Below are 25,920 nucleotides of genomic sequence, written 5' to 3' on the forward strand. Positions count from 1 at the left end.
CTGGATGTGTGCTTTGGATTGTTATAAAGGTGAAATTCATCTGCCCCCTTCTTGCTCTGCTCCCTTATTAATATCATCAGTATTAGCTTCAGATTAGAACATTACATTACCCTTTCCAAATTGGGAAATGGTGCACCTGCTTCCAATGCTATTAGCTTTTTTTTTTTTACAAGTGTGATCTATCTACACTAATAACACCAATACATTTCTTGCTTTTGACCAAATGTTGCTGCAATTGGTTCTTCTCAGTTTGTTTCAGCAGGAACTTTACATTAGGACATTGTGTATCTTTCACATTTTCAGGTGCTGCTGGTGATAATGAAGCATGTGGGTCAATGCCATAACTAGGGTGGTGTGACATGTGCCACGGCACATGGCATCGGAGGGCAGGGGATTTCTGCTCGGGCTTGTCAATTTTCTGTTTATAATCATTCTCACTTGTAGCTTCCTTTTCATTTATCTCTGGCACCTTCTGGCCACCCCTATCTCCTCCCTGGTCGATTCCTGCTTCATCTGGCCACCTCCCCAAACACCTTCAGTCACATCCTCTTTTATTTAACACACACATTTCAAAATACTGTCATAACCAGGACTCAAACCTATCACCTCTCACATGGCAGCAAGACACCTTACATATGCAGCTATCTGCCCCACAATGTGTGATGGCAGTCGGGAACACAGCCACCAATGGTCAACCCAGGTGTTACCAGCACACGGCGAGTACCTTTGCCGCTGAATGTACCATACACGGATCTCCCCACCACTGATATTTGCTGCATATACTGTACACTACACGCTCTCTTTCTATACCTTCAGTCGGTGCTTTACACTACCGACTCCAGGCTTGTGCACTGCTGTTCTGATGGGCAAATCACCAGTGCTCTGCTACATCTAGAACTGGTGACTTATACTGCTTTATTATTGTGTATCATCACTGCAGCCATTGGATTCACACTGTATTTGTCAGTGACACCTGGATAACAGTGGTACAAAGGGATTGGCAACCCGTCATCATCATATGGGACAAATCAGATTTGTCATGTCCCTTCCCCATGAGGCCACACCTTTATTTGGGAGGCGGGTCTTATGTCCCAATTTTAAAATTGCCAATGCTCTTTCTGGCCCAGGGCACCAAAAAGTCTAGTTACGGCTCTGATGTGGGTTGCTATTCAAAGTTAATGACACTGATATGTAATTTAGCTTTATACATGGAACATGTTTGCTCAATTTTACCATCAGTTTTTTCCTCAATATTTAGCTCATCATGGTTGATGGGTATCTTCTATGACTGTGATAGTACCAGCACAGCAGCTGCTTGCCTTTGCTTACATTTTAGATCATGACTACTTTTATCAGACATGTTTAGCACACTCTTCTATTTTGCAATGTTTAAGAATATTAGTAGAACAAACTAAGAGATGTACTGTATCAAAAGAGGGTGTGGAGAAATGACTGTCCAATGTTGCTATTAGGGATGTGCGCCGGACCATTTTTGCCGGATTTGGATTTGGATTTGGTTCTAATTCGTCGTCCGGCTTTGGATTTGGATTTGGATTTGCCAAACTGCGGTGACTGGCTTTGGATTTGGATTTGGATTTGGATTTTTTTACAAAAATTGACAAAAAAAGCTAAAATCACATAAATTGGTCTTTTTTTTCTTCCTAGAGTATTATTAACCTCAATAACATTAATTTCCAGTCAATTTAGACCATATCACAGCTTATAATATTGTTTTCAACATTATTGGCCAAAGGTTGCAGTGAGCTGACTGGTTACTAAGCGACAAAGCAGCGGCACAACGACACAGACACCACAGTATAAAGCACATCTATGACACATTGCCACACAGCAGTGGCAGAAATGAAAAGTAGGGCACCCACCCAGTGGGGTACGGCCAGCAGAGTCATAGTACTTGTTTACAAAGTGGGCTACGGCCCTAGGAGTCACAGTGCACAATCTTATTAGCATTACACCGCACATAGGGCCTGATTCACATTACACCATAAAGTAGTGTCTCTTATTTATGTTACGACACACAGTAGTGCCCCTTTTACACAATGCCCACAGTAGTGACCCTTTTACACAATGCCCACAGTAGCGGTGTCCCTTACACAATGTCCCCCAGCAGTGGTGCCCCCTATGCAGTCCCCTTAGTAGTAGGGTCCACTATGCAGTGCCCCCAGTAGAATGCCCCCCAGTAGTATGCCCCCCATTAGCAGGCCCCCCCCAGTAGTATGCCCCCCATTAGCAGGCCCCCCCAGTAGTATGCCCCCCATTAGCATGCCACCCAGTAGTATGCCCCCCCAGTAGTATGGCTCCCCCAGTAGCAGGCCCCCCCAGTAGTAGGCTGCCCCAGTAGTAGCCCCCCCTGTAGTATGGGCCCCCCCTGTAGTATGGCCCCCCCTGTAGTAGGCTGCCCCAGTAGCAGCCCCCCCCCAGTAGTAGTAAGCCCCCCCAGTAGTATGGCCCCCCCAGTAGCAGACCCCTCAGTAGTATGGCCCCCCCAGTAGCAGACCCCCCCCAGTAGTATAGCCCCCCCAGTAGCAGGCCCCTCTGTAGTATGGCCCCCCCAGTAGTATAGCCCCGCCCAGTAGCAGACCCCCCCAGTAGTGCAGACCCCCCAGTAGTATAGCCCCCCCCCAGTAGCAGGCCCCTCTGTAGTATGGCCCCCCAATAGTGCAGATCCCCCCCAGTAGTATGGCCCCCCCAGTAGCAGACCCCCCCCCAGTAGTATAGCCCCCCCCAGTAGCAGGCCCCTCTGTAGTATGGCCCCCCCAGTAGTATTGCCCCCCCCAGTAGCAGACCCCCCCCAGTAGTGCAGACCCCCCCAGTAGTATAGCCCCCCCCAGTAGCAGGCCCCTCTGTAGTATGGCCCCCCAAGTAGTATAGCCCCCCCAGTAGCAGACCCCCCCCCCAGTAGCACCCCCGGACCTTTGACAAGTAAAAAAATTAAAAAAATAAAACTTACCTGATTCCCCGCTCCCGCGCCGTCCGCTCTGTCACATGCTGAGGAGGGAGCCGGAAGACGGAGCTCATGTGTGAGCTCCAGCCGGCTCCCTCCGTGCAGCAGCCAATGAGAGTCTGTGTGACTCTCATTGGCTGCTGTAACAAACACACAGCTGCCGCTGGCGGCTGTGTGTCTGTGTCTGTGTAGGGCAGAGCGCTATCACTGCGCTCTGCCCTACACGCGAGGAGACCTGATGTCAGATTCTCTAGTGAGAATCCGACATCAGGCGGCCGCCGTTCGGCCCCGAACGGGGATCCGAGTCAGGCGGTGAACACCCGAACAGGGTTCGGGTGGACTCGGATCCCCAATGTTCGGAGCGGTTCGGATTCCACAGAATCCGAACCGCTCATCTCTAGTTGCTATACATTTTGCAGAATGAGTACAATATGTAAACACTGCAGCTGTCGCACTGAACTGGTAGTACTAATCTACAGTACGTTGTTCACACAGTGAGCAATGATGACAAGTAAGGGTGCAGACCGTAACTAGGGGTGTGCAACCCGTGCGGATGCACAGGGCCCAGGGGGTGTCACCCTGCAAATGCTAGCACAACTGCAGAGCCGCCTGGAGTATCCAAGGGACGCTCCAGGCAGGCACCCATCATCTTGTAGAGCTGACCAGAATGTGCTTAGGACACTTTGGGAAATGCTCTATTTTCTAGAGCCAGCGCCCTTGCCCCCTAGGTGTGACAGTGCTGATGAGTGGGCCCTGGTGCTGGAGGGAAGGAAGGAGGAAACGTGACGGGGTCATGGCTAGGTTGTAGAAGGGGTGTGATCATGGACCCTACACAGGGTTGGGTGCTTTGTACTCCTCCCACCTTCTCAGCGACCATGATGTTAGCCACTATCTAATGGACACAAAAATTAATTACCAGTAGTCATTTTAATTCTGGTATACCAGTCAACATCAATTATATGAATTCAGTTTTATTTTGTTACAGCCCCATGCTAGAATAATAGTATCATGCCACCATACCAGGGCAATGATACCAGCACACTGTATGGTGCTATAACTCCACAGTACCTTAATAATCTCTATGTCAGTATGTATATATATTCCCTGCCCCATGGTCTTATATTATCCCCATGTCATGCAGTGGAGCAGTGAGTGGTCACAGGTCTCTTATAGCACATATACCACAGAGGACTAAAGCTCACAACATGCCACTAATATGTATGAAAGTATGTTGTAACATGCAACCATTTATTGGAACCATTAAAGATATTTTTATTTACATATATAGTAGACAAAAAGAACCCCAAAAATATGTTTTGTTTGTTTTAATACTTTGCTAGTATTTCTACTTTACCACATTAAACCTACTTAATTGTATTCCTTAGCTACTGCAAATTTCTACGCAGCACTGCTGGTATAAAACCTCCAAACCTTTAATCATGAAATAATACCTTAGATTGTAAAAAGACATTGCGTTACCTCACACTCCCCTTTTAAACCTTTTGCCATTTTAGCAGTTGGGTGGGAAGAACAGACTTTAAGTGCCTGTTGCTTAATCTTTTTCTGACAGTTTTATGCTATTTGCAATATTTGTTTCAACCCCACAGATGCTTAAGATCCCCTAAGAACTAATGTGTTTAAAGGATAAGGATTCTAATAACAGGAACGCAGATAGGATAACAAGAGCTTATAATTGCCATATGTGCAAAAGCTTGATGTACATGTGGTTCTATAACAAATCTACATTGCCTACTGTGCAACTCAGAACACAAGAACAAGACTGGATATAGACTGTTGTATTTCTTGTGTATGAGACAAACAATTGTATCTACATTATTTTGTTTATTTGTTTATTAAAACTTGTCAACTACATTGTGTGTTGTGATGTGGTGAGTTATTAAACGCCTGGAGCATATGCTTTCTTGCAGGTTTTATTAAAGAACAAATAAACCCCCTCAAAATAAATCTTCGTACATGAAACACGGAGATTAAATACACCGGGGGGGGGGGGGGGGTGATTCAGAGGTAGATGCAGTTGCAGCCACTACTGCATCTTTACGATAAGTGGTGAGGCCGATTGGTGTCCTATTGAGGCATCCACTGGCTGAGGCAAGACGCACTATCGGTACACCATCGTCCTCACTATCAGATCCGGCACCTGCCTATGGCAGACGCAGAATGTCCAAGTGACCATGGCCGCCGGTGTCAGGGCAACTGCGTCTCTAGACCTGTCTGTGTCTGTGACCTGTCTACCACCCTAGTTACTGCCCAGAATTCCCACCGAAATTGCATGGATCTCCCGGAGGTAAACTTTGGGATGCTTGCACAGTGCTTCGACCTCTGAATCATCCCCACTGTTTTGTTTTGTCTTACTGAGTTTCCTCTGTAGCTTTGATTATAAATATACAAAATAGTGGTTGCTCATGATCAACCTAATAGTTTTTCACAGGTGCTTGTAAAGGGGGGTTTAGTCTGGACTACAGAAAAAAAGAAAAAAATGTTTCTTCCAGCAAACTGCAAAAAAAATAAACTAGCAAATAACATAGCAATAATATATTTACACCCCCCTGCATTCACACACAATAAAAGCAGGTCTCACAGTTCTCAGTGACAGGTTGCTGCTATAGGACAAAAAGCTAAAATTGAAAAACATGTTAGTTATTTCCTGTTAAATGTTGAAGTCTAAAATAAAGCAATCATTTATTTCAACTAATAGACTATAAACAGTTCTAGAGCATGTACAGTGCAAATAAATGCAAGATTTGCCCCAAAACTGCTGAATGTTCAGCTCTACATGTTACTGAAATGCACTTGTAGCAGAGCACAGACCATGCTTTTACATCATCAGTAATTGTACTGCCTATCTTCCGAGTACCTATTGTTAGGATTAAATGCTATGATTTAGTTGTTATGGAAATGATAATTAGCTCAGTATTAGCAAAGGGAGATCCTAACTCTAAAGTATGCTAGATTCAGACTAACGAGTGGCTCTACATGTTATTATTCTTTATGGAAAGGATTTGTCATGCATAACAAACACAGGGGGTCATTCAGACCCGCTCGCGAGCGCAGAATGTTCGCAAGCAGGTCGATGTTGCCCCACTGCGCATGCGCATGACGGAGGGAGCTCCGTCGTGCGCATGTGCGAGGCCCGGATAGTGACGGGCTCTCCGTCGCTCCGGGTCTCGCACCAAAGGGGGCGTGCTGTCGATGTTGATTGACAGCACACACCCTTTGGTGGGCGTGCCGGGGGCGTGGCTGCCAGACGGAGGCGTTCCCATGGGAATGCCTACCGTCTGAAGCCGGCCCCACTGACATCACTGATAGAGCCAAAATCACTCCAGGGCTTGCGGCAGCGAGACCCTACTGCAGGGTTTCCGTCGCAAGCCCGATGGTCGCGATGGTCTTGACCATCGCGACCATCATCATGGACGCTCGCATAAGCTGTGGGTGGTCACCCACAGCTATGCGAGCGTCCAGGAGGACGCTCCATTTTCATGGAGGAGGGCCCTGATTCAGAGCGAGCGCTCTGAATCAGGCCCACATTTCAAAGAGAAGTTTATGGTTCCAGGTGACCTTTAGGTATGTAGGGAAAAATAGCTTTTCTGACGCAAACATGCATCACTTAGTACCATAATAAATTCATAAAGTACATTTAGTGAACTAAAATAAAAATTAAAGTACGGTATAACTGTCTAGACCAAAATGTTCTTCGAATTAAGCTTGATTAAGTTTGCTCGTCTCTAGGAGTAAACTAATTGCTGTGCATAGGTATAGCACCACCTACAGGGAGTTTATCAGGTTATACAACTACTTAGGAAAATTCAAGCATGTTAGTTTGCAATATACTTAATGGATGGTGCCTCACATATATTATTTGTGATTTAATAAATAGAGAACAAAATATGTAACAATGTGTATTAATGATTTTTCTTTCATTCATTCAAGGTGAAAGCAACAGATGCAGACTCTGGTTCTTTTGGACAAGTTCATTACTCTCTATATAATAGAGTTCACAACTCCAAAGAGTCTCAGAAGTTCTGGATTGAACGTGATTCTGGACGCATTTGTGTATCACAAGATATTGACAGGGAAGGAGAGCCTGGGAGTTATGATCTTCTTGTCAAAGCACAAGACGAGGTGAGTTTGCTGATTACACTAACCATGCTTTCATTCTTCTTTTCAGCACATATGGAGATGTTTTATGTGTGTTCTCCAACAAAGTGCTATAAGTTGATAATGCTGTAAAAGTTTTAAGATGAGATGTATCAAGCCTTGGAGAGAGCTAAAGTGGAGAAGTTGCCCAAATCAGTCAATCAGCTTCTAATGCTGCCCATCCACTAGCAGACCATAGAAACGTCAGCACGATTACGACATTGTAATCGTGCTGTCGTTTCTATGTCTGTGATAAGCCTACACTGAACGAGCAGTTGTTCAGTGCAGGCTCATCAATCATCTGGCAACATGCTGAACCTAACGTTATCGTCAGGTTGACCAGCATGTTTGCCCGATGATTGATGTTGGAAGCGACCAGCGGGCGAGAGCATCGCTGGTCGTTTCCGACTTTAAAGTGCCCGATTTGCTGACGATTTGCAAGCGATTGCATGATAACGACATTGTTATCGTGCAATCGCCTGTCAAAATCTTCTAGTGGATGGGCAGCTTAACTGTCATGTATCTAGCACAGTCTATGAAATGACAGAAGCTAATTGGTTGCTATGTACAACTTCTTAATTTTATCTCTCTCGAAGGTTTGATACATCTCCCCCTTAGGAGGAGATTTATAAAATCTTGGAGAGAGATAAAGTGGAGTGGAGAAAGATAAAGATAAAGTACCAATCAATCAGCTTCTAACTGTCATTTTCTAGCACAGCCTGTAAAATAACAGTTAGAAGCTGATTGGCTGATTTCCAACTCTCTTTCTTTTCATCTCTCTCCACTTTATCTCTCTCCAAGATTTAGTAAATCCCCCCCCCTTAGTGTACATAACATTTATGCCTGTAAGATCTGTGATCGGTTAGCATAGGGATTTACGGACCGCAGTGAGAGATACAATAAGTGTACATTAGCTGTAATCTATTCCCTACATCACACTTTTTCTTATTCTCACAAATATAATACAATGACAGTGCAGTACAGTGCGGAATTGTACATTATACATAAGAAGTAGGTGAACAGTGGGTAGTGCACTGATCTATCTAAATAACTAAAATCAGACTTAGTACCTACTCTACTGGAATGTTTGGGAGACACCTGAATTATCTGGTAGCCCCACAGACTGCAGGAAGAGCAGGTGTCCCTCCCGCATCCCGCCCAATTTTTATTGAAATGACAATCTATGAGAATGACATTATTTCGTCCCCATCCCTCTCCTCGTCCCCATCCCCAGACCTGCTATTCACGACATTATGGGGCAAGAGGGTGGGAAATTTTGATGAGAAACACCTGTAAGCAAGTATGACTATAATACTGGTCATACACAAAGCATAATAGAGAACTAAAAAACAAATACAACAATGAATGTTGACTTGAAGAAAAGGTCAAGATGACATCAGGAAAGCGGGTCTTGCTTCTGTAAATTCAGGGACATCGCTGATACAGGACTGTAGGGTGAAGTACTGAGTGGGGGTGTCGACAAGGGTGGTTTGCTGGAAGAGGAATCAAGTTTCAGAATGGGAGTCTGTGATTAAGAGGTGGGTTTTTAAAGAAAGTTTAAAGCTTTGAAGACTGGGGGCGAGACTAACTGGGCATGGGATAGCATTCTATAGGAGGGAAGCAGAACTTGAGAAATCATGGGTGGTAGAGTCGGAGGTGATAACCAGGTGAAAAACTGAGGTGCAGGTTGGTCAAACAACAGAGAAGTTTGTGGGAGATGTACACGTAGATGAAGCCAGGGATGTAAGGGGAGGTACTGTACATTATTTGAACTTTGCACATGAGGATGTGGAGTTTGAAATTTATTTGGAATTAGCAAAGAAGTGAAACTGCAGAAGAATAAAATTAATTTTGCTGATGGCTCTAAGCAAGGACAGACTGGCGGAAGGTGTTACAGTAGCCAAGGTGAAAGCTACAGAGACAGTGGTTGGGAGTTTGGATTGCATATAGGGTGAGAAAGGATCATATCCTGACAATGTTATGAAAGTGGAAGTGTCAGGTAAGGAACTGGGAGAGACTGGGAGAGAGATTGGCAGTGACAAAAGGGTTAAGAGGGACACCAAGGAAGTAGATTTGAGGCACAGAGGACAGGGTAGTGTCAATAGTGAGAAACTTATATTATTGCTATAACAGGTATGCTGCCATAATTGTATGGTATTTATTAAACTGTAACTAACAGTATCAGATTGTATTGCTATTGTTTATTTCACATTGAAGTCAAAGTGTTCATAGTGTTACACTTTTTTGCTAATGAATGTTGATGAATAGGTTCGGGTAGGCTTAGAACTGTGTAAAGGTCTAATAGGCCTGATCTTGATATGGCAAGGTTGCCGGGTAGGTTGCATAATGATTACTTTGCCCATCACTGTTTTTATTTACTCATAAACCAGCTACCGTGATCAAGAGTTTGGAGTATGGATTGGCATATAAAATGTGGCCTACCGTGTCAGAAGATGTAAATCCAGAAGAAGGGAACACTATTGCTGTGCTGAAAATCAGTTCTCTTGGTGGCTCACAATTTAGATTCTGTCCCCTTAGTGTGTTTGTTGTATAGGGAGATGTGATACCAAACCATATGGCCAACACAAACTGTTGATTTCCTCTGCAATAGGGCTCTTTGTCCTAACATAAATAGAGCCCTGCTACAATATTCATTCCCATTAACCTGCTCAAAATATGTTACTAAGGGCCGGGTATAGGATTAATGGAATGATGTGTGAATTATTTATACACGTGAACATCTAAAATTATATTTTCAAGAAATATAAAAGTAATGCATCAGTCAGTATAACATGGTTGCCATTGGCTTCTGGTTATAGGAAAAACATTATATTGTAAATATAAGTGCCAGCTTTCAAGCGCCTTTGGGATTGGTTTAACAAAAACACAATGTATATAGAACCCTAGGCAAAATGTAGAACTTCATTTGACATAATGGAACACATCATATGCAGACATCAGAAATCATAAAGCATTGTTTATTCAAATTCTGCTTCTAGAAATAAAGAAATAAAATACTCCATCATTGGGTCACACTAGAGTTTTCCAAGGCATAAGCTGTATGGCAATATAATTCCTCTATAGGAAAACAAATTAGTAGCCAAGTTGTTGCCGACGCTTATTCCTATCACTGCATGTTCTTGCTTGAATCAGTAAAAATTGTTATTTGCATTTGATATTTTTATATTTTAGTTCACTACAAGGTGTATTCCCAGTAACTCATTACATTTTCATTGGTTATTGTGGAGTTACCAAGGCATATTCAGGTGCGGCTGCTGGGGGTGCTAGATAAATGTGTACTGAAGATGTGTACTACTCTGTTTGAGAGACGTGTTATAAAATTAACTTATGTCCCAAAGCAGTTACATACTGTAGTTCAGCACATATTGTAGTGCAAGAGGGATCTGACCACATTTGACTAGTATAGCTGGTCAGATTAATTTATATTACAATTGTATATAAAATATAATTTAGCTTAACTTGGTGAATGCAGAGTTTGATTGATTATTATTTATATAGTGCCAACATATCGCAAAGTGCTATACAGAGAATACAGGGAATCATTAACGAATCCCTGTCCACAGTGGAGACAAAAACCTATACTCCCTTAGGGTGTGATAGGAATTACCGTCGGCCGCAGCCTGGCAGGGGTGAAGATCCCGATCGTCCAAAAAGGTAAGTATGCTAACCTAATTTCCACCCCTAGCCCTACCCCTCCTTTAGGGGTGCCTAACCCTAACCTCCCCCCCAGTGCCTAACCTTAACGCCTCTAAGTTCCTAAACCTAATCACCCTTCCCCGCTGCCTAAACCTAAGTCTCTCGGGGGGTGCCTAACCCTAACCTCCCCCCGGGGGTGCCTATACCTTACACCCCCTTCCCCTAGCCTAACCCTAACCCTCCCAGGGGGTGCCTAACCCTAAGTCCCCCCCGGGAACCCTAAACCTAACCCCCCCCCCGCGCTGCTGTCCGCACCCGCCTTACTTTCGTTCAGTATGCCGGGCGTCGGTCTTCCGGCATATGGATAATGACCGACGTCATTAGTACAACGCCGGGATTAGAGAGTCTGGAAGCCGGCGGTCGGCATTTAGACCCTCGGCTTTCAGGCTACATCCCCTCCCTTACACCTACTGTATCTATATTCCCACACCCACTAGGGATAATATCATCTGAAGGAAATGAAATTGCTGATATATTATTTAGTGTGTGTTCGAAAATCTGAGCACTCGGAGGAAATCCTCACAAACACACCACACAGACTGCCCAGGTAGGAAATTTACCCATGGACCCAGAGCTGTATTCAGCAATGCTGACCATTGTGCCATATAGCCCATAATGGGTCTTACTTAGAGGTGAATGCATATGCACTCAAACATATGCAAATGAAACACATAAGGAAAGTTTACAGTATGAATGTTTAGTGGGTAATATCTCTAGAATAGCAATACACAATAGCATAGAAATGTGACAGAACAGTGTTATTTGTAAATTCTAAAGTCACATTAACCTATTTTTATAGAACATAATAATGTAATGAATTGTCATATACACAAGTGAAAACATGTTTTCACAATCATTACTAAATGCAAAAGTTGCATGTTCATGTATTATATACTATCAAACATGGGCGTCGGATCAGGGGGGGTGAGGGGACGGCTCGCCCCCCCCAAACATGTGAAAGGAGCGGCAGGCGGACAGGGATGGTCAGGGGCTGTGCTGTATAATAATAGAGAGCACGGCCCCTGCACCGCATGGAGGAGGAGGTGTAATGTGCGGCCTTTAAGTTAAAACACCGCACATTACACTTCCTCCTCCATGCGGTGCAGGGGCTGTGTAGTCTATTTCTATAAAGCACAGCCCCTGACCGTCTGCGCTGCCCGCCCGCCACTCAGTCAGTTGAGGGAGGGGAGGGGAGGGGAGAGAGATGGAGGGAGGGAGGGAGGGAGGAAGGAAGGGAGAGGGGAGAGGAATGGGGGCCCCTGTCTATGACTATGCCCCTTCTGTGGCCATGCTTCCAACATCCAGACCTGCTGGATGCAGAGATGTCATCGACAGTTTCCCATTGATGGCAAGAAACCTTCAACAGGAATCCATCTATGATCAACACCATCAGCTGCCATTATTTAGCTTTTTATATAAATAACACAGCAGCAAGAAAGGGAAGTGCAGAGGCTGCAGGCGGCGAGTGCATGGGTGGAGAAAGGAGAAATGAGAGCAGAATGTCACACTATATCATCTGTAGGGCCTATCTAGTACCCAGGGTTGGACTGGCCCACAGGGGTACAAGGGAAATCCCTGGTGGGCCCCACTGCCTAAGGGCCCTCCCACTTGCTCTAATGTCAGGTTCCAGACTGTGCACTCAAATTAAACATTGTTACTCTATTAGAGGGTCAGTTACATTTTATTTATTTATTATTAATTTATTACCAGTTATTTATATAGCGCACACATATTCTGCAGCGCTTTACAGAGGGAATATTTGACCATTCACATCAGTCCCTGCCCCAGTCGAGCTTACCTATTCCCTACCACATGTGCACACATACATACACACAGGTTAATTTGTGTTGGGAGCCAATTAACCTACCAGTATATTTTTGGAGTGTGGGAGGAAACCGGAGCACCCGGTGGAAACCCACGCAAGCACAGGGAGAATATACAAACTCCACACAGTTAGGGCCATGGTGGGAATTGAACCCATGACCTCATTGCTGTGAGGCAGTAACGCTAACCATTACACCATCTGTGCTGCCCTAACCCTAAGTCGTCTCCCCGGTGGGCCCTTCATGCTGCAGTCCGACACTGCTAGTACCCATCTCCACACCTCCTGTACTGGGATCAGCTCTGCCTGTTATTACTATATAAGGTGAGGAATATTGCTTATTACCTGCTGCATTGGAGCCTTTGGGGAATATGTATTATTATTGGATCTATTATTGTTGGGGGAGGGGTGCCTGAATGATTTTATGTTGCCCCCCAACATAAAATCTTTCCGACGCCCCTGTTATCATATACAAATTAAGTACAAACATATGTTGTTCTCCTCTTTAAAATCAAATGGGAATCTACTTTACATTTGTAGTCCAAATGGAAATAATGTATATAGACAGCCATCATTTATATATAGTATAGCCAAAATACTAATAATTGGATACACAATCAGCAGGAAGAATGAATAAACAATCCGCCTAGCACAAGCAATGCTAGATAGTCCTGCTTATAGTCTTCCTCATTAATCCACCAGTCCTCCAGCACACAGAACAGTAATGATATAGCAACCAGCCCACTGTCACTGAAAAGAAATAGACCCCATAATGTAAAATATAAGATAAATCTACAAAAAAACCCCAGTTAATAATTACAAGAGTGACCAACTACATAACCAAAGTCATCTTTAAATCCTTATTCTACATCTTTGAATGTGATTACAATGCATTACTGATTTATCGATGTGGAAATGACATACTGTAGACCTATTTATCATTAGAACACTGGTCTTGCAAAAAGAGTATTTTGATTTTTTTTATTGCCACGATTGAACAAAAACCTACTGCTTTTGCCGGTCAGTCTATGCAGGTGTGCCTACAGGTATGTCAGCATGCATGCTCTCGCATGTGGAGTGGAACTGAACACATAGTTTTTGCCTTTAAGTTTTAGTAAAAATATATGTAAGGTAAACTGTAGATATGTTTCAAAAAGATGAATGACGCCATGCTGCTAAATGCAGCATGGAACAATACATTGTGCCGTGGTACACTGCATTATGTAATGTGTGCAGACTGCACAATGTATCGTTTCATCGCATCGTCCCGACGTCTGGGTACAAATGACATACCCATCTTAAGATGAGAGTACAGTCACACACAGAAGCATACCTCTCAACTATAGTGATGTGGAGTTTCGGGGCCCCCCTTCTCGTCATTTTGGGAGCTTGTCCAGTGCTCTGGGAGCTGCTGGGCAGTCCTCAAAATTTCCGGAGACAAGAAAGTGTGGAATGGATGACAAGCGTCTTCCATCATCCGAGGGAGGTGACACCAAAATAGCAGAGCAGCTCTACTATATTTGTGTCACCACCTCAGGTGGTGTCACCTGGTGCGGCCCGCACCCCTCTAGTGACTCCACTTATTCAGTGTATACAGTATCTATTAAAGATTGTAATCAGTTATCGCCATCTTGAGATGGTGATAATAGGACAGATAGTGTAACAATCCGTGTACGGCTGCCATACTTTTTAAATAGGCTTCACCACCATGTTAATACATAGGAAGCCTTTGCCAGTGCAAAGATGAATCTACCCCACAGACTTGGCACTTTAGTTTACGTTTTGTTAATAAATGGGGCCACAGGAATCCATATTGTCTGACGTGAAGGAAAGCCTTTAATATATAGCCTGGCCTACTTCACTCTATTGTCCAACTGTTTTCTCTGCAATTTGACCACATTATGATCTATTGATGTTCAATAACACTAAGCGCACTTTATCATATCTCCGAAAATTTAGACCCATGAAATTGGGACTAAATAAGCTCTGCCCCTGACTGGCCCAAGCTCCATCATGATGCTCTCCAAACCCTGCCCATATTTTTCCAAAAACACCCACTTTTGGAAGAAACTCCACCCCTTTTTAGACCTGTTATTTAGGATAGTCGTTCTCTATAGATATGCTCTATCCACACTCACAAAATTGTTGCAATTTCATTTCTAACATGTTTCCATGGAAATTCATTGTGTTTGTTAACCAACATACAGATATAACATATGTAAATAACAATGTGAAATGTGGAACTTAAGATTTTTTTTTGTAACAATTTGTGATTTACATTCTGTGCTCAGCAGTGTGGAAAATGAGACACATTTACTCTCTCTCATTGCAGTGATCTGATGCTGAACCATAGCTTCTTCACCTCCTGCTGTTTGTTTCCTGAGATCAGATCCTTGAACCTATCACTGTTTGATAGTGTCTTAGGAATTCACATGACACAAAATCCATATCCCATTGCTTTGGTATTCTGGTACACTGCCAGATGACTTTTTAATAGATAAATCAAAACTAGGAATACTGAATATTTTATCATTTTCTTAGATGATCATCACCTTCAGTAGCAATGTTTTTCAAGCTATCACAAAATGCACATTTATTGAATGTAATGTATACAGTTTATCATGCTTATAGTTATAATAACACCTACAGCAGAGGGTAGAACTAAGGGGCTGAATGCTGACCAACATCTGGCCACCACTTTTCTGTTTTGCTCACAGATACACACTCAGATAAAAATGATCTTAGAACACAGCTTAGTGTACTCTGCTGCTGCACTCTACGCTGCATTCTTATCTGCTTCTGTCTTCTACCAATCCTGATGGCAATAACAACTACAGACACTTTAGCTGGGTACACATGAAGCGATCCGTCTTACCAGTGGTGTAAGTTCATCCAGCTTCCCTGGACACATCAGAACATGGGGCACAATGTATACTTACCTACTTTTGAAAAAGCTTTTCAGGGGGATTGTGAAAATAACACCTATGAGCGCGGAGTTAAAGTGGGCGTGTACTGTTACATCTGAGAGGCGTGTCATAAAATTGACTGACATCCACATGTAAACGAGCCCCAAAGCAGTTGGTAAGATCTACTTGTTGATGAAAATACACTGATACTTTTCAGAAAATGCAAGTAGCCATAGGGATAATTGTGCCTTATAACCAATGCAGGGTAATAATACTAATGATACCATTTGAATGTATATCTCTATGTATTTTTTTTATATATAACAGCTTTATAATGGGGGTAAGGTACAATCAGGGAGATTGCCAGACTCTTCAGGGAGATTGCTACTATTTCAGGGAGTCTCCCTGACAATCAGGGAGAGTTGGAAAGTATGGCCCAATGATAGAAGCAGAATTGACAAAGATCATAAAAAAGCATATTTATCGTAACCCTGGTGCCCTAAGAAGACTAGAAATTCATTATCTTAAAGAGCAGATCTCATCTCTCAAGTGTGTAGCTTGACCAAGGTGTACCTAAAAATGAAAACACTTTAACTCACATCCATCAGTTGTGGGGGCCTATTTATTAAGCCAATCTGTCCTTAAAATATTTGGAAACTGCTGTTTCCGGATGCTTAAGGGCAGAATTAAGTATGCATACAATGTAATAAGATTTATTATTATTATTATTATTATCATTTATTTATATGGCGCCACAAGTGTTCCGCAGCGCCTTACAAAGTACATAGACAAAAAAGTAACCATTGACTTACAATACAATACAGGACAGGACATGGATAAACATTGCTATATTAGTGACATTAACGCCCGCATAAGCAGCCAAGTGTTAGTTGCCCTAGTGGCTGGTAAGAGATAAATTAAATTACAGTAGGGAGAAGCACAAGAGGGTAGAGGGCCCTGCTTGAAAGAGCTTACATTCTTTAAGGGAGGGGAAGACAAACAGGAGTGACACAGAATGGGGTGGGCCGGGAGAAAGGAAGATGTAGCAGCAAGTTAGGATGAGAGCTGGAAGGCTTTAATGAAGTAGTGGGTCTTAAGAGCTCGTTTGAAAGTTGGTAGAGAGGTGCAGAGTCTGATAGGGAGAGGGAGGGAGTTCCAAAGGTGAGGAGCAGCATGGGCAAAGTCTTGGAGGCGGGAGTGGGAGGAAGTAATCAATTGGCATGAAAGGCGGCGTGTATTAAGTGAACGAAGAGGGCGGACAGAAGAGTGAAGGGAGATGAGATCAGAGATGTAAATGGGAGAGGAATGGGTGAGGGCTTTGTAAGTGAGTGTAAGAGCCTTGAATTGGGTTCTGAAAGGGAATGGGAGCCAGTGGAGGGCTTGCAAAAGAGGGGAGGCAGATGTAGAGCGTTTGGAGAGGAAGATGAGCCGAGCAGCAGCATTGAGCACAGACTGGAGAGGAGAGAGATGGGATTTGGGGAGGCCAGATAGAAGGAGGTTACAGTAGTCCAATCTGGAGATGACCAGTGAGTGGATGAGGGTTTTGGTAGCATCCTGGGTGAGAAAGGGTCTGATCTTGGAAATATTCTTGAGATGGAAACGACAGGACTGTGAGAGGTTCTGAATGTGTGGTTTAAAGGAGAGGGAAGAGTCCAGGATGACTCCAAGACAACGCACTTTGGGGCTAGATGAGATAGTAATGCCATCTATTAATAAAGAAATAGTGGGACATGATGTTATGTGGGAGGGTGGGCTCAGTCTTAGACATATTAAGTTTGAGAAATCGCTGGGACATCCAGGAAGAGATAGCAGAGAGACAGTTGGAGATACGAGTCAGTATAGAGGGGGAAAGATCAGGGGAGGAAAGCTAGATCTGAGTATCATCAGCATAGAGATGATAATGGAGGTCAAAAGAGCTGATGAGTTTACCTAGAGAAGACGTATAGAGAGAGAATAGGAGAGGTCCAAGAACAGAACCTTGGGGAACACCTACTGTAAGAGGCTGTGGGGGGGATGAGTCGCCATGAGAGGAAACAGAGAAGGAACGTTCAGAGAGGTAGGAGGACAGCCAGGAGAGAGCAGTGTCACGTAGACCACGGGAGTGAAGGATATGCAGCAGTAGAGGGTGGTCCACAGTGTCAAAAGCAGCAGAGAGATCAAGGAGAATGAGCAGTGAGTAGTGGCCCTTGGATTTGGCAGCAAGGAGGTTGTTGCTGACTTTTGTGAGGGCAGTTTCAGTGGAGTGGAGAGAACGGAAGCCAGACTGAAAAGGGTCAAGGAGGGAGTGGGAGGAAAGAAATGTGGTGAGGCGGTTGTAAACAATACGCTCAAGGAGTTTGGAGGCAAAAGGGAGGAGAGAGATTGGACGGTAGTTAGAGAGAATGTTAGGATCAAGGTTAGGTTTTTTAAGAATGGGGGAAACACGGGCATGCTTGAATGCAGAAGGAACAGTGCCAGATGAGAGGTAGAGATTAAGGAGGTGGGCAAGATGGGAGCAGGCAGAAGGAGAGAGGTAGCGGAGGAGGTGGGAGGGGATAGGGTCGAGAGGAGAGGTGGAAGGGGGAGAGGACTGGATAAGGGCCTTAACTTCCTCTCCAGTCACAGGGGAGAAGGATCAGAGTCTGTAAAATGGATGGGGAGGGGTGATCCGTGAAAGGAGGAGGTGGAGAGCTGGGGGACTGGTTGGATATGATGTCCTGACGTATGTAATCAATTTTAGATGTGAAATAGGTAGCAAAGTCAGTGGCAGAGAGCAAGGAGGGGAGACGAGGAGGGGGTGGACAGAGGAGGGAGTTGAAGGTGGAAAAGAGACGCTGGGGATTTGAGGACATGGAGGAGATGAGATTATTGAAATATGACTGTTTAGAGAGGAAAAGGGCAGCACTGTAGGATGACAGCATGAATTTGAAATGGAGAAAATCTGCCTGAGAGCGTGATCTTCTCCACTGTCGCTCGGCGGTTCGTGAACATTTTTGCAGGTATCTGGTGCATTTGTAATGCCAGGGTTGAGGTTTGAATTTGCGAGGGTGAGTAGTGATCGCCGGAGCAACAGAGTCAAGAGCAGAAGTTAGGGAGGCATTGTATAGGGAAGCAGCTTGTTCAGCGCAGGAGAAAGAGAGGATAGGGGAGAGAAGTGAGTCAAGTAGGGAAGAAAAGAAAGCAGTGTCGATGGCTTCAATGTTACGCTTAGTGATGGTGGCTTTCGGAGGTAGTGGAGGGGAAGGAGAGAGGGATAGGTTAAAAGAGAGGAGGTGATGGTCAGAGAGGGGGAATGGGGAATTGGAGTAAGCAGAAATATCACAACGGTGAGTGAATACCAGATCAAGCAAATGCCCACTCGCATGGGAGGGTGAGGAGGTCCATTGGGAGAGTCCAAATGAGGAAGTGAGGGTGAGTAGTTTGGAGGCAGCAGATTCTGTGGGGATATCAATAGGAATATTGAAGTCACCGAGGATAATAGAGGGAAGGTCTGAGGAGAGAAAGTGAGTGAGCCAGGAAGCAAAGTTGTCAAGGAACTTGGAGGGAGGGCCAGGGGGACGGTAGATGACAGCTACTCTGAGGTGTACTGGTTGGAAGAGGTGTATAGCATGAACTTCAAATGTGGAGAATGTAAGGGATGGTTCTGATGGTATATGTTGGTATGAGTAACCAGGGGATAGAAGGACCCCAACACCACCACCATGGCGACCCCCAGGCCTGGGGGTGTGGGAGAAGGTGAGGCCCCCATAAGAGAGAGCTGCAGAAGAAGTGGTGTCAGAGGGTAAAATCCAGGTTTCAGTAATGGCCAGGAGATTCAGGGAGTTGGAGATGAAAAGGTCATGGGTGGGGGCCAGTTTGTTACAGACTGATCTGGCATTCCAGAGGGCAAAGGATAGAGTGACAGAGTTGATAGGAGAGATGGGAATGAGATTATCAGGGTTGCAATAGCGTGGAGATGAGAATACTTTGGGAGACCGAGATGAATAGAGTGTAGGGATCGTGCGTGCTGCTGTGCTAGGAGAGGACCCTGTAGGAAGTGGGCAGGGAGGGAAGTTAAGGAGATGTGAATGGAAGTGGGGCGAAGTGACAGGGAGATAAGTAAGGGAGGAAAGATTACCAGTGGGGTAGTAGGATCCTTGGGGGGTATAAGAGAAAGAAAATGGAGTAATGGGAGAAGAGGGGGAGGAAGGCAGAGAGAGAAGGGGAGATAGGAGGAGGTGGAGGAGACCAGGGGGAAAGGATAGAGGTGGAGTCAGAGGGCAGAACAAAAGATTAGTTAGAAACTGAGTGAAGGGAGGAGACAACATGGTCATGGTAAGGATGAGGTACAGTGTCAGCACAACAAAAATATATTATAGAGTTTAGAAAAAGTGGAGATAAGATGGGAGCAGAAATTGAATATTAGAGTAGAGAGTAGCAGTAGCTAGATCATGTAAGACTAGACCAAAGTGCTAATGTAAAAATACATTATTACAGAGTTAAGCTGATATTAACAGTATTCAGTAAGATTATCTGTTAAGCACGGAGGCAGCACAAATAGTAGCAAGTGATAGCCAGAGTTTTTGTAGCAACCAGAGTTCAGTTTTGAAAGTCCAGGTTATGCAGTCAGCAGGAGTTTGTAGCAGTGAGTTTTTAAAATCACCTTTGTTGATGGTTTTTCTCCAAATCTAGATTAGGTTTTTAGAAGTGCAGATCGGTTGTTTCCCTTCTGTTCCACTTTGGTTCAACGCTGGTGTAACGCTAGTATTAATGTTAAAATGCACTTTTGAATGGAGCAATTCCAGCCAGGCTATTCCAGCCTACTAATGACCAATATGTAGGAGACCTGGCATGTTAAATTACTGATTGCTTACAAGCCCAGCACCCTCCCACTAATATGGCTAGCAATAAATTGAGTTAAACAAACACACAGCACATACCACTAGGCTAATAACAGGCTCAATGAGCTAACTAACAAAGAAACTAAAAACATTAAACTAATATACTATGCAGTGATATGCTAAATAACATTGCTTATCAGCAAAAGTCTGAGACTTGTAGTCCGTTACCTAAGTTCACAGCCTGGCCAATATATATTCAGTATATTCAGTATAGCAAAAGTCTGAGACTTGTAGTCCGTTACCTAAGTTCACAGCCTGGCCAATATATATTCAGTATATTCAGTATAGCAAAAGTCTGAGACTTGTAGTCCGATAATGGATAATGGATAAGATAATAAGATAATGGAAATATCTCCTGCTTTTCAGTCACCAGCCTTCACAGTAGCTTTCCACATACTAATCTATGGGGACAGTATGTAACAAGATCTGCAAAGCTTACCATTCCAAATTTTTCATGTATGTATTAACACAGTGGTTCCCAAATTGGGTGCCGTCTCACAAAGGAGTTCCTCAGGACACTTGCAGTGGTGCCTCGAGTTGGTGGTCCAGTACCAAATAAAATTACATTTAGTCAGTGCGACAGGCAAAACCGTGCTAATGGCTGCTAATCAAAAAATATGTGGCCAAAAAAGAAGCGTAGCCCTGTCAGCCACCAACCACATAACTGACCCTAAGGGTGACATATAAGCACAATTTATTTCATTTAATTTTTGCTGAATTTCTCAATAAGAAACTTTTGGTCCTGGGTGCCGTGGAAAAAGTTCTGATTCTCTAGTGCGCCGTGATTTGAAAAAGTTTGGGAACCACGGTGTTAATGCCATCTTCATATAGTGTTAGCCTGTTCGCTTCAATGGGGCAGCCCTGCCGGAAAGGGATCTTTGATCCCTCTGCAGTAGGCTGAAGGTCATCCTGATGCGCATTGCGTCTTCTTTGCATTGCACATGCGCAGTTGTAAAGCCGCACATGCACAGTATCCCGGCCGAGGCCCAAACTCAGAAGTATATATGTGAGCACTTTAAATTTTGCTAATCACCCAGACAGGCTCTCACCGAAGCCCATGTTCCGCCAATTAAGATTACTACATTCCAACGAAAATATAATCCTTATTGCCACGATAAGGATCCTTATTTGTGGGGCACATCGCAAATTATAATAAATGTGCCCCATAATATTAACTCATATAGTAGAGCTAACTCAGGTCCTGAATATAAATCTCCTCCAAGATAGAATCCTAGACTTAATTTTAATCAAAGCCTAATGTAAGTTGTAACTGTAAAATTTAGTAATAAAATAAAACTACCTAAAGTCGGCTTTAAAATTTCACAAATATAAGAAACCTTCATACAACATCATTTATATATACAAAATATACAGTACACTCTGCTTTTGTGTTACATTTACAAAGTAACCGTCATGTTTTAAATCTTACACTGACTGGACACAAATTAGTATCTTTTTCTAGATGGCTTGGAAAAAGTTATTAAACTAAATGGTGTTAGAATGCTCTCTACAATCTATGCATAAACAATCACCGGGACCCCTACAGTGATTTCCTCCTTGTGTCAGTGTTGTAGTATCCTCTTGCTGAATGTGTCGAACAGATGTTGTTCCACAATCATGGGTCATTGTCCATTTTTTAAAATGGAGGGTGCAATGTTCTTGGTGACTGCAAACATTTTTGTGACAATAAGGGGACCAGATGTATTATTGTAAAGTGCCATATTTAATTTTTATAGGTACATTTCTGAACTGCCCTCTAGTATTTTCAAATCATCTTTATGACATTGAATTACCAGTTACTGGTTGGCACTTTTCATACTGACCTTGCTGCTAAAATCATTATCTTCTACAAACAGCTGTCAAAACAATGGAGGAGTGAACAAACACTGCTACAGTGTATGTACAATGTAATAAATCAGTATCCTAAAATGCCAACTCACTACGTCAAAACCCCAAAACTCAACAGATTCAATCTATTTTACTAAGAATTTGGATCACTACCATAAAATGCATTAATACGGCAACAGCATATATTTTGTACATTTTTAATTTAAGCCACAATTCCCTTGTCTGGTAGCTGATTGATACCATTTAAGAGGATTGGATCCTTGCTTCACTCAAAATGAAAGGAAAAAAAAGTTTCTGAAATTAATGGTTCACATAACACATATATTGTTAATTTGTTTCCCGCAAATTATAGTTTTAGTAATGTGTATTTATGTAGAAAGCTTTTATATACAATAAATGTTGATTACTTAAAGTTTCATTTAAATAATTTACACTGCACTATTCTAGGCATTGAAGTGTACAGTAGAATTTGAAGATATTGTTATATGACAATGGTTACTAACACTACCAGTCCTCGGTGACCCAAATCAATAGCTGCTTGTTATACAATGAATAAAACTACTGTGTGCTTATAAAAAAAACTGCAATTGGGAGAGATTCAATGTAAGCCCATGGTCCATACTTTAAAGACTGTCCCTCTGAGAGATACTAGGAAGTGCAGGAGGTGTGGCCATAGGAATCCCATCATCACCAATTGGGGAATTCAACAGTGAGGACGGGGCAATGATGATGCAAATCGCCCATTTCACTGAAGTAGAGGGCGACAATTATTCAGTTGGAAAGTGTCCAACTTCAGTCTACACTGTGATGATTGTAGCCCAACTAGTTGGGAAAAATCAAACATGTCTCCTGCTAATTGGAAAGACCATTTTAGGCCATTTTTTAGGTGTAGGAGCATATGGACAGTTATCGTTTGCTCTCACACACCAGCGGATTATCGTTCTAAACAGCCAACTTGTTAGCTTCTTGGAACGATAATCTTTTAGTGTATAGCTCTGAAGCTCTTCACAAACCATGTGGCAAGTGGTAATTTGGGTAACTGCTTAGCTTAACTGCTTCAGGATGTGTTCTCATACAATTACAAGTATCAGCAGGCTCTTGGGTGTCAAGTCAAGTATGTGGAACTACAAATGCCAAACAGGTGTAGAGTGGGCAGGCCTCTTGAAGTCTTTACTTCCGCACACTTAAACAGTAGTAAATAAAGACACTGAGGAGTCTATTCATCATCACTGATAAACATTGAACATTTTCACCTGCAATTGTAAAAATTAAGTTATTGGGCCATTCATCACGAAGGTAAAGCAGGAGGTATCATAGATAGCTCCTGCTTACCTTCTTCTGGTGGAATGGCCCACCAAGCTCTGAAAATATAATATTTTCAGAGCTTGAGTGCGGGAGCATTTGCCATCTTCAAATGGCGAATGCTCCGAAAGGAGCAGTGAAGCCGCTCGTGTGACAGCTGGTTTTTGCATCAGCTGTCACCGCGCCGCAGCAATGATGAATTGCTGCGGAATTCGCAGTGAGTTAGAATATTAATTACCAGAGTCCGAACAGATGCCGATAATTAACATCATGAATATGCCCCTGAGTTTGATTTAAAACAATGTTTACTAGAAATATTTATTATGACAGAAGATAATTCAATTCCAATGGATTTAGGTGTACACTACAGATGAAAAAGGAGGGTTTGGGTTTTTTTCTTAAATCAAATCTGTCTATTTTTGCTGTTTCTTAAGTGTGTGGAATTAAAGGTTCCAGTGAACCCTGGCTGTCAGGGTATTGTGGCATGTGTACTGTAGTTCCACAGGAATCAGACTGCTCAGTCAGTGATGGGCATGCTGGAACATTTCCACACATTCAGGTATTGATTTTCTAACTTGAACACATTACCCCTACACTCACCTCCCATGAGAGTTGGGCAACGTGTGGCACTTCAGCTGATGTAGGCCCTGTCATTTGCAAAACACAGGCCCACATCGATATTACACCTGGCTCCTGGCATAAACTCCTCCCCTTACTATTACTGACTCCTCCCACTTCTTAGTCCATACTCTTACAAATATAATTAATATCAGAACACCATACAAGTGATCATCATTCTCTGTAATAAAATACACACAACAGAGCTCATCCCGCAGGGAATTCAAACATGTGCCATAGTCAGAAATTTGGTATTTGGTTGGTTCTATTAGGTAAAGCTGGAATTTCATTGGTGGAGGTCACACACAAAGAAAGTGGAAGACATTTTCCCAATTGACCAAGCCCTAGCTTACCAGTTTAATGGTGCATACACACGGTCAGATTTTTCCTTCAGATCTGAACGATAACGATTTAAAAATCGTTCAGTCGCTCATATCTGTAGTGCCGCAGCTGGAGGAATGAGAGCGCGCACCGAAGGCGTGCGCAAAAAAACCCAGTTATGGACTTGTTGGGAAGGGGCAAACCACACAATCGTACCCCAAATGCAAATTACACCACACATTGGTGCCCCTTCTTCACATTACCCCGTAAAAAAAAAAACAACAGATGTGGACTCACTGGGAAGGAGCAGATCACACAATCATACCCCAAATGAAAATTACACCACACATTGGTGCCCCTTCGTCACATTATACCGCACAGTGGTGCACCTTATTCATGTTACGTCACACAGTAGTGCCCCATATTCATGTTACGTCTCACAGAGGAGATCCATATTCCTGTTACGTCACATAGTAGTGCCCCTTATTCACGTTATGCCTTGCAGTAGTAGTAATGCCCCCAGAACACATTATGCCCAAACAGTAATGCCCCATAACACATTATGCCCAAACAGTAATGCCCCATAACACATTATGCCCAAACAGTAATGCCCCATAACACATTATGCCCAAATTGTAATGCCCCATAACATTATGCCCAAACAGTAATGCCCCATAACATTATGCCCTAATAGTAATGCCCTCATAACACTATGTCCAATTTGTAATGCCCCCATAGCATTATGCCCAAATAGTAATGCCCTATAAAATTGTGCCCAAATAGTAATGCCCCATAACATTGTGCCCAAATAGTAATGCCCCATAACATTGTGCCCAAATAGTAATGCCCCATAACATTGTGCCCAAATAGTAATGCCCCCATAACACATTATACCAAACAGTAGTGACCCCTCCCCCCAACAGCAACTCACCTCTCCCCAAGGAGACTGCTTCCGAACCAAGTGCTGCTGGCTGCCCCGCCTCCTACGCACGCCGCTGGTATCCTTATGACCATGACAATGGCGCCTCGTCCTCAGCTCCTCGAGCCAGTGTGAACCTCCTTCCTCTTAATAAAGTACTTCCGGCCAGCCGTGCACGCCAGGCTACATAGGGTGCCTGGACTCCAGCCTTCCTGAGATAACTCCCGCCGCACTATCATGCCCGGCTGCCGCGCAGTGACATCACTACGTGGCCGCGTCATAACGTCATTCCACACTGACGCGGCCGCAATTACTAGCTTACTCAGAAATATACTGCAGTCGCCCGGGAGGCAGAGTTGCCGGGCATGCTTACAGAAATCCAAACTGGCCCATGTGGCCATTGGCTCTTCTGGCATTTGCCAGAATTGCCCGATGGCCAGTCCGGCCCTGTATCCCAGCATGCACAGCAACAGTGTTACCATGCCCGAATA

The 25,920-nt window shown here is 43.6% G+C and overlaps 1 protein-coding gene across 1 annotated transcript in view; it reads left to right on the forward strand.

The window, feature by feature from the left end:
- Window positions 1-25,920, forward strand: part of DCHS2 (dachsous cadherin-related 2) — a 321,829-nt gene that overhangs the window by 131,787 nt on the left and 164,122 nt on the right. The window contains exon 3 of the mRNA XM_088475373.1: window positions 6,911-7,102. Coding sequence (XP_088331499.1) covers window positions 6,911-7,102 — 192 coding nt within the window. The remainder of the gene's footprint in view (window positions 1-6,910; window positions 7,103-25,920) is intronic.

The sequence above is a fragment of the Taudactylus pleione genome, unplaced genomic scaffold (genome assembly GCF_031769625.1).
Source record: "Taudactylus pleione unplaced genomic scaffold, aTauple2 ptg000170l, whole genome shotgun sequence".
In the NCBI taxonomy this organism is placed as follows: Eukaryota; Metazoa; Chordata; class Amphibia; order Anura; family Myobatrachidae; genus Taudactylus; species Taudactylus pleione.